General features: G+C 36.4%; 1 protein-coding gene across 1 annotated transcript in view; it reads left to right on the top strand.

The window, feature by feature from the left end:
- LOC124008829 (zinc finger protein basonuclin-2-like) overlaps positions 1-10,653 on the top strand; it is a 15,768-nt gene extending 5,115 nt beyond the window's left edge. The window contains exons 3-8 of the mRNA XM_046320400.1: positions 448-623; positions 7,049-7,114; positions 8,752-8,985; positions 9,028-9,492; positions 9,736-9,886; positions 10,202-10,653. Of these exons, the coding sequence (XP_046176356.1) occupies positions 448-623; positions 7,049-7,114; positions 8,752-8,985; positions 9,028-9,492; positions 9,736-9,886; positions 10,202-10,653 (1,544 nt within the window). The remainder of the gene's footprint in view (positions 1-447; positions 624-7,048; positions 7,115-8,751; positions 8,986-9,027; positions 9,493-9,735; positions 9,887-10,201) is intronic.
- Positions 10,654-11,253: the final 600 nt, after the last annotated feature.

Here is an 11,253-nt window from a genome sequence, read left to right on the forward strand (position 1 = left end):
GAGAGAGAGAGAGAGAGAGAGAGGGGAGGGAGGGAGGGACAGAGAGAGAGAGAGAGAGACAGAGAGAGAGAGAGAGAGAGAGAGAGAGAGTGAGAGACAGAGAGAGACAGAGAGACAGAGGGAGAGAGAGAGACAGAGGGAGAGAGAGAGACAGAGAGAGAGCGACAGAGAGACAGAGGGAGAGAGAGACAGAGGGAGAGAGAGACAGAGAGAGACAGAGAGACAGAGAGAGACAGAGAGACAGAGGGAGAGAGAGAGACAGAGGGAGAGAGAGAGACAGAGAGACAGAGGGAGAGAGAGAGACAGACAGAGGGAGAGAGAGAGACAGAGGGAGAGAGAGAGACAGAGGGAGAGAGAGAGACAGAGAGAGAGAGAGACAGAGACAGAGACATTTTATTGCTGTGACCATATTGTGTATCTTTTGCCCTCTCCTTCCTCAACCTCCAGCATTGGACAAGCTCTTCCAGCCCGCCCAGCCCCTGCTCTCTGCTACCCAAGTAGAGGTGGCCCATCCTGGGGTAGTATTTGACCTGGCCTCCCTGGTCCTTTATGGAGCCACGGCTCTCCCCATCAGACTGAAGATCCTATTGGACAGACTGCTCAGTGTACTGACCCGGGATCAGGTATACATACAATCATCATAATAATAACTATAACAATAATAACAACAACAATAATAACTACAATAATAATAACTACAACAATAGTAACTAGAATAATAATAACTATAACAATAATAATAACTATAATAATAATAACTACAACAATAGTAACTAGAATAATAATAACTATAACAATAATAATAACTATAACAATAATAACTATAACATTAATAATAACTGCAATAATAACTACAATAAAAACAACAACAACAATAATAACTATAACAATAATAACTACAATAATAATAACTACAATAATAGCAACTACAATAATAATAACTACAATAATAATAACTAACAATAATAATAACTGCAATAATAACTACAATAATAATAACAACAACAATAATAACTACAATAATAATAACTGCAATAATAACTATAACAATAATAATAACAACAATAATAATAACTACAATAATAATAACTACAATAATAATAACTACAACAATAGTAACTAGAATAATAATAACTAGAATAATAATAACTATAACAATAATAATAACTACAATAATAATAACTACAACAATCGTAACTAGAATAATAATAACTAGAATAATAATAACTACAACAATAATAACTGCAATAATAATAACTATAACAATAATAATAACTACAATAATAACTGCAATAATAATAACTGCGATAATAATAACTACAATAATAATAACTACAATAATAGCAACTACAACAATAGTAACTACAATAATAATAACTACAATAATAATAACTACAATAATAATAACTACAATAATAATAACTATAATAATAATAACTATAACAATAATAACTATAATAATAAACATAATAATACCTACAATCATCATCATAATAACTACAATAATAATAACTACAATAATAACTGCAATAATAATAACTACAACAAGAATAACTGCAATAATAATAACTATAATAATAACTACAATAATAACTGCAATAATAATAACTACAATAATAATAACTACAATAATAATAACTGCAATAATAATAACTACAATAATAATAACTACAATAATAATAACTATAACAATAATAATAACTACAATAACAATAACTACAATAATAGTATCTATAACAATAATAATAACTACAATAATAATAACTATAACAACAATAACTATAACAATAATAATAACTACAATAATAATAACTACAATAATAATAACTATACAACAATAATAAATAACAACAATAATAACTATAACAATAATAGTAACTACAATAATAGCTACAATAATAATAACTATAACAATAATAGCTACAATAATAATAACTATAACAATAATAATAACTACAATAATAACAACAACAATAATAACTACAATAATAATAACTATAACAATAATAATAAATGAAATAATAATAACTACAATAATAATAACTACAATAATAACAACAACAATAATAACTACAATAATAATAACTATAACAATAATAATAACTACAATAATAACAACAACAATAATAACTACAATAATAATAACTATAACAATAATAGTAACTACAATAATAGCTACAATAATAATAACTATAACAACAATAACTATAACAATAATAACTACAATAATAATAACTACAATAATAATAACTACAATAATAATAACTATAACAATAATAACTATAATAATAAAAATAATAATACCTACAATCATCATCATAATAATAACTACAATAATAACTATAACAATAATAATAACTATAACAATAATAATAACTATAATAATAACAATAACTACAATAATAGTAACTACAATAATAATAATAATAATATATGCCATTTAGCAGACGCTTTTATCCAAAGCGACTTACAGTCATGTGTGCATACATTCTACGTATAACTACAATAATAACTACAATAATAATAACTACAATAATAATAACTACAATAATAATAACTATAACAATAATAATAACTACATTAATAATAACTACAATAATAATAACTATAACAATAATAATAACTATAACAATAATAGCAACTACAATAATAATAACCACAATCATAACAACAACAATAATAACTACAATAATAATGACTACAATAACTATAACAATAATAACAACAACAATAATAACTGTAATAATAATAACTACAATAATAACAACTACAATAATAACAACTACAATAATAGCAACTACAATAATAATAACTACAATAATAATAACTATAACAATAATAATAACTACAATAATAACAACAACAATAATTATAACTATAACAATAATAATAACTATAACAATAATAATAACTATAACAATAATAATAACTATAACAATAATAATAACTATTACAATAATAATAACTATAACAATAATAATAACAACAACAATAATAACTACAATAATAATAACTATAACAATAATAATAACTACAATAATAACAACAACAATAATAACTACAATAATAATAACTATAACAATAATAATAACTACAATCATCATAATAATAACTACAATAATAACTATAACAATAATAACTATAACAATAATGATAACTATAATAATAACAATAACTACAATAATAATAACTACAACAATAATAACTATAACAATAATAACTAGAATAATAATAACTGCAATAATAATAACTATAACAATAATAATAACTATAACAATAATAACTAGAATAATAATACCTACAATAATAATAACTATAACAACAATAATAACTGCAATAATAATAACTATAACAATAATAATAACTATAACAATAATAACTAGAATAATAATACCTACAATAATAATAACTATAACAATAATAATAACTATAACAATAATAATATATATAACAATAATAATAACTATAACAATAACAATAACTATAACAATAATAACTAGAATAATAATAACTGCAGTCATAATAACTATAACAATAATAATAACAATAACAATAATAACTAGAATAATAATAACTACAATAATAATAACTATAACTATAACAATAATAATAACTACATTAATAATAACTACAATAATAGCAACTACAATAATAACTACAATAATAATAACTATAACAATAATAACTATAACAGTAATAATAACTACAATAATAATAACTATAACAATAATAATAACTATAACAATAATAATAACTACAATAATAGCAACTACAATAATAATAACTATAACAATAATAATAACTACAATAATAATAACTACAATAATAATAACTACAATAATAATGACTACAATAATAATGACTACAATAATAATAACTACAATAATAGCAACTACAATAATAATAACCACAATAATAATACCTATAACAATAATAACAACTACAATAATATCAACTACAATAATAACTATAACAATAATAATAACTACAATAATAATAACTACAATAATAATAACTACAATAATAATAACTATAACAATAATAACTATAATAGTAATAATAACTACAATAATAATAACTACAATAATAATAACTACAACAATAATAACTATAACAATAATAATAACCACAATAATAATAACTACAATAATGATACCTACAATAATAATAACTATAACACGAATAATAACTACAATAATAACTATAATAATAATGACTACAATAATAATAACTACAACAACAAGAATAACAATAATGGCGACAATAATAATAACTATAATAGCTATGATAATAATAACACTATTAATACTAATAATAATAACAATACTAATAACTATATTAATAACTAAAACAATAATAGCTATGAAATACACATATGGAATCATGTAGTAACCAAAAATGTGTTCAACAAATTAATATATATTGTATATTTGAGATTCTTCAAATATCCTCCCTTTGCCTTGATGACAGCTTTGCACACTCTTGGCATTCTCTCAACCAGCTTCATGAGGTAGTTACCTGGAATGCATTTCAATTAACAAGTGTGCCTTCTTAAAAGTTAATTTGTGGAATTTCTTTTTTTCTTAATGCCTTGTGACAAGGTAGGGTTGGTATACAGAAGACAGACCTATTTGGTAAAAGACCAAGTCCATATTTTGTCAAGAACAGCTCAAATAAGCAAAGAGTAACACCAGTCCATCATTACTTTAAGGCATGAAGGTCAGTCAGTCCGGAAAATTTAAAAAACGTTGAAAGTTTCTTCAAGTGCAGTCTCAAAAACCATCTAGCACTATGATGAAACTGGCTCTCATGAGGACCGTCACAGGAAAGGAAGACCCAGAATTACCTCTGCTGCAGAGAATAAGTTCATTAGAGTTACCATCCTCAGAAATTGCAGCCCAAATAAATGCTTCACAGAATTCAAGTAACAGACACATCTCAACATCAACTGTTCAGAAGAGACTGTGAATCAGGCCTTCATGGTCGAATTGCTGCAAAGAAACCACTACTAAAGGACACCAATAAGAAGAAGAGACTTGCTTGGGCCAAAAAACACCAGCAATGAACATGAGACCGGTTGAAATCTGTCCTTGAGTCCAAATGAGAGATTTTTGGTTCCAACCGCCGTGTCTTTGTGAGATGCGGTGTGGGTGAACGGATGATCTCTGCATGTGTGGTTCCCACCGTGAAGCATGGAGGAGGAGGTGTGATGCTGCTTTGCTGGTGACACTGTCTGTGATTTATTTAGAATTCAAGGCACACTTAACCAGCATGGCTACCACAGCATTCTGCAGCGATACACCATCCCATCTGGTTTGTGCTTAGTGGAACAATCAATTGTTTTTCAACAGGACAATGACCCAACACACCTTCAGGCTGTTTAAGGGCTATTTGACCAAGAAGGAGAGTGATGTAATGCTGCATCAGATGACCTGGCCTCCACAATCACCTGACCTCAACCCAATTGAGATGCTTTGGGATGAGTCGGACCTCAGAGTGAAGGAAAAGCAGCCAACAAGTGCTCAGGATATGTGGGAACTCCTTCAAGACTGTTGGAAAAACATTCCAGGTGAAGCTGGTTGAGAGAATGCCAAGAGTGTGCGAATGTGTCATCAAGACCAAGGGTGGCTATTTCAAGAATCTCAAATATAAAATTGATTTTGATTTTGTTTAACACTTTTTTTTGTTACTACATGATTCCATATGTGTTATTTCATAGTTCTGATGTCTTCACTATTATTCTACAATGTAGAAAATAGTAAACAATTAAGAAAATGAGTAGGTGTGTTCAAGCTATTGAGTGGTAGTGTATATTATATATATAAGTTTAGAAATTGATATCATATATGATAATAAATTAGTATAAAATGATTATACTTTATAAATCATTACACATGTATCTACATCTATCTACCTTAAGAAAGTATTCAGACCCCTTGACTTATTCCACATTTAGCGTTACAGCCTGAATTCAAAATGGATTAAATATTTTTTTCCTCACTCCTCTACACACAATACCCCATAATGCCAAAGTGAAGACATTTTTGCAAATGTATTGAAAATTAAATACAGAAATATCAAATTTTCGTAAGCATTCACACCCCTGAGTCAATACATGTTAGTGTCACGGTTTTCTTCCTTTGAAGGAGAGGAAATGCAGCTTTAGTTTAGGTTTAGTGTTCAACATGTTTAATCCGTATTTACAGCCCTGTTGCAAACAGGATGAATGTTTTGGAATATTTTTTATTCTGTACAGGCTTCCTTCTTTTCACTCTGTCATTTAGGTTAGTATTGTGGAGTAACTACAATGTTGTTGATCCATCCTCAGTTTTCTCCTAAACTCTGTAACTGTTTTAAAGTCATCATTGGCCTCATGGTGAAATCCCTGAGCGGTTTCCTTCCCCTCCGGCAACTGAGTTAGGAAGGACGCCTGTATCTCTGTAGTGACTGGGTGTATTAATACACTGAGTTAGGAAGGACGCCTGTATCTGTGTAGTGACAGGGTGTATTGATACACCATCCAAAGTGTAATGAATAACTTCACCGTGCTCAAAGGGATATTTAATGTCTGCTTTTAATTTTTAATTTTTACCCATCTACCAATAGGTGCCCTTCTTTGCGAGACCTTGGAAAAACTACCTGGTCTTTGAGATTGAATCTGTGTTTGACATTGACTGCTCAACTAAGAGACTTTACAGATAATTATACGTGTGGGGTACAGAGATGAGGTTGTCCTTCAAAAATCATGCTAAACACTATTTTAGTGACTTGTTACATTTTACTCCAGAACAAAAGGTTTGAACACTTAATGACTCAAGACATTTCAGCTTTTTTCATTGTTAATTATTTTCAAAAAAAAATCGATAACCAAAATGAAATGTAGACATTGTGTGTGTAGATCATTGACACAAAATCTAAATTTTTTAAAATTCATGCTGTAACACAATAAAATGCAGAATAAGTTAAGGGGTGTAAAAACATCCTAAATGATCTCTGTGTTAAATTATCTTTTGTATTCTAACAGCTCACAACTATTTATGTGTTGCAGGTTCTATACATTCTAAACAGTCTGGGGTGGACCCTTCAAGATTACTGTAGAGGATACATACTACAGGTAGGGGGATAGAGGATAGAGGATACATACTACAGGTAGGGGGATAGAGGATACATACTACAGGTAGGTGGATACAGGATACATACTACAGGTAGGGGGATAGAGGATACATACTACAGGTAGGGGGATAGAGGATACATACTACAGGTAGGGGGATAGAGGATAGAGGATACATACTACAGGTAGGGGGATAGAGGATACATACTACAGGTAGGGGGATAGAGGATACATACTACAGGTAGGGGGATAGAGGATACATACTACAGGTAGGGGGATAGAGGATACATACTACAGGTAGGGGGATAGAGGATAGAGGATACATACTACAGGTAGGGGGATAGAGGATAGAGGATACATACTACAGGTAGGGGGATAGAGGATAGAGGATACATACTACAGGTAGGGGGATAGAGGATAGAGGATACATACTACAGGTAGGGGGATAGAGGATAGAGGATACATACTACAGGTAGGGGGATAGAGGATACATACTACAGGTAGGGGGATAGAGGATGCATACTACAGGTAGGGGGATAGAGGATACATACTACAGGTAGGGGGATAGAGGATACATACTACAGGTAGGGGGATAGAGGATAGAGGATACATACTACAGGTAGGGGGATAGAGGATACACACTACAGGTAGGGGGATAGAGGATACATACTACAGGTAGGGGGATAGAGGATAGAGGATACATACTACAGGTAGGGGGATAGAGGATAGAGGATACATACTACAGGTAGGGGGATAGAGGATAGATGATACATACTACAGGTAGGGGGATAGAGGATACATACTACAGGTAGGGGGATAGAGGATACATACTACAGGTAGGGGGATAGAGGATAGAGGATACATACTACAGGTAGGGGGATAGAGGATAGAGGATACACACTACAGGTAGGGGGGATAGAGGATACATACTACAGGTAGGGGGATAGAGGATAGAGGATACATACTACAGGTAGGGGGATAGAGGATACATACTACAGGTAGGGGGATAGAGGATACATACTACAGGTAGGGGGATAGAGGATACACACTACAGGTAGGAGGATAGAGGATAGAGGATACATACTACAGGTAGGGGGATAGAGGATACACACTACAGGTAGGGGGATGGAGGATACATACTACAGGTAGGGGGATAGAGGATACACACTACAGGTAGGGGGATAGAGGCTACATACTACAGGTAGGGGGGATAGAGGATAGAGGGTACATACTACAGGTAGGGGGGATAGAGGATACATACTACAGGTAGGGGGGATAGAGGATACACACTACAGGTAGGGGGATAGAGGATAGGGGATACATACTACAGGTAGGGGGATAGAGGATACATACTACAGGTAGGGGGATACAGGATACATACTACAGGTAGGGGATAGAGGATAGAGGATACATACTACATGTAGGGGGATACAGGATACATACTACAGGTACAGGTTCCTAACCTCCTGCATTGGGCAGGAGGTTAGGAAGTGCAGCTCAGTTTCCATCTCATTTTGTGGGCAGTGAGCACATAGCCTGTCTGCTCTAGAGAACCAGATCTGCCTATAGTGGCATTTCTCAATAGCAAGGCTATGCTCACAGAGTCTGTACTGTCTCCCCCCTCCTCTCTCCTCCTCTAGAACTCTTCCGGCAGCGTATTGGAGCGTTGGACAGTGGTCTGTCATAAGGAAGAGATTGTGACTCTACAACAGTTCCTGAGGTTCGGAGAAACGCGGACAATCGTAGAGCTCATGACCTTTCAGGACTCGCTGGGAAATGACGTCTCTGGTCCCTCCTCCTCCCGGACGGTCTCCAACATCCAAGCGTTCATTGAGAGCAGCAGGCAGAGCGGACATTTTGAGATGGGCAGTCCTGTGAGTGTTCACCATTTTGAGAAGGGCCACCACTTTGAAAAGGGCATTCCGGCGACTGGGCACCATTTTGAGAAGGGCAGTCCTGCCAATCTCCACCATTTTGATAACTTTCCTGCCAGTCTCTCTATGCTCCTCCCATTCCAGTTCCATAGCCCCTCCCCCTTGCAGGGTTTGGCCCCTCCCACCAGGCTGGGTGGACTACGGAGGCCCGGGAGGGTCAAACGGAGCGAAGGACCACAGCACCAGTCAGAAAGCAGCGTGTCTGAGTCTGGGTCTCTGTCTGTGTCTCCATACGGTAAGCTGGTGAGTCCGGTACCGGCTGCCGTTAACGGTCTAGGAGGAGAAATAGGAAACGGAACTGGAACCAAGACAATGGAACCTAAACCTGAACACAACGAGTCACCGAAGAGGTCGTCGTCAGGGCAACCACACCGTGACCATGACCAGCAGCAGCCGGCCGGTAACCATGACGATCAACGCCTCCCCCGTCGTCGACTCAGTTATCTAGTAACCAACCCTGAGCTACAGAAGAAAAACTTTGGGATGTCCAACAATGACAGCAACAACACCTCCTTCCTCTCTTCCTCCTCCTCCCTCTCTTCCTCCTCTCCATCCTCCTCCTCCTCTCTTTCTAAGCTGGCCCAGAGCCTGTTCCGTGTAGTGTCCCACCCCTCCTCATCCTCCTCCCTCCGTAACGACAGGCTCTTCCCTGATGTGTGCTCTCCCCCCTGCTCCTCCTCCCTCCCTAAGGGCTGGCTCTTCCCAGAAGTCTCGCCCTCCCTCCGTAAGGGCAGGGTTTGCTGTGGTGCCTGCGACAAGAGCTTCTATGACAAAGGAACCTTGAAGATCCACTACAACGCGGTACACCTGAAGATTAAGCACAGGTGCACTGTGGACGGGTGTGATATGGTGTTTAGCTCACTGAGGAGCCGCAACAGACACAGCGCTAACCCCAATCCCAGATTACACATGGATACACTTAGACACGCACCAACACCACACAGGGACAGGGAGACCGCAAACACACACACACGACACACACACACCTGGAGTCAACACACACACACCTGGAGTCAACACACACACACCTACGACAAACTTCCTAAACAACAGAGGTCCCACAACACAGCCACAGCCGTACCCCTAAACCACCCACAGCATCCACAACAGCAACGACAACACACCCCTCTGACTCACCTTTCAAACCCCACCCCAGCCCCCCACCCAGAGCCAGACAAACCCTCCAGCCCAGACCCCCACAGGGGGCCCATCTTCCCCAGGACAGGGTATCCCTCAGTGGGCATCACTGCTCCTCTGTCCTCCTTTCAGACCCAGCTATTGGTTTCTTCTCTGGGAGAAGTCCAACCACTGTCTCAGTTCTACCGTGCTACACGACAGACCTCCCCTCTTCCCTCCTCCTTATCTCTGTTGGACCAATTGGCTTCTTCCTCCGGGTCAGTGGGAGGGGCCAAGGCTCTCAGGTCATCCAATCAAGGAGGTTGGTGTACTTCCGCTGATCCCGCCCTCAAGAAGAAACCCCGGAAGTCTAGCATGCCTCTTAAGATGGAGAAGAAAGTAACTGTCTCAACGGAGGAGTGCAGACGACAGGGGGAGGAAGAGGAGAGAGAGGAAGAGGAGGGAGAAGGTAATAGGACAGAGGCTGTTTAAACAGGTCGCTAGGCAACGAGGGACTCCAACTTCACAAACTGTTCTGGAACAGAGACGCAATAAGGGAGGAAGACGGAGTGGAGGATGAGAGACAGAACATGAGAGAATGAGGAGGAGGAGGATGGATGAGAGACAGAACATGAGAGAGGAGGAGGAGGATGGATGAGAGACAGAACATGAGAGGAGGAGGAGGAGGATGGATGAGAGACAGAACATGAGAGGAGGAGGAGGAGGATGGATGAGAGACAGAACATGAGAGGAGGAGGAGGATTGATGGATGAGAGACAGAACATGAGAGGAGGAGGAGGATTGATGGATGAGAGACAGAACATGAGAGGAGGAGGAGGATGGATGGATGAGAGACAGAACATGAGAGGAGGAGGAGGAGGAGGATGGATGAGAGACAGAACATGAGAGAGGACAGGAGGATTGATGGATGAGAGACAGAACATGAGAGGAGGAGGAGGATGGATGGATGAGAGACAGAACATGAGAGGAGGAGGAGGAGGATGGATGGATGAGAGACAGAACATGAGAGGAGGAGGAGGAGGAGGATGGATGAGAGACAGAACATGAGAGAGGACAGGAGGAGGAGGAGGA

The sequence above is a fragment of the Oncorhynchus gorbuscha genome, linkage group LG21 (genome assembly GCF_021184085.1).
Source record: "Oncorhynchus gorbuscha isolate QuinsamMale2020 ecotype Even-year linkage group LG21, OgorEven_v1.0, whole genome shotgun sequence".
Lineage (NCBI taxonomy): Eukaryota > Metazoa > Chordata > Actinopteri > Salmoniformes > Salmonidae > Oncorhynchus > Oncorhynchus gorbuscha.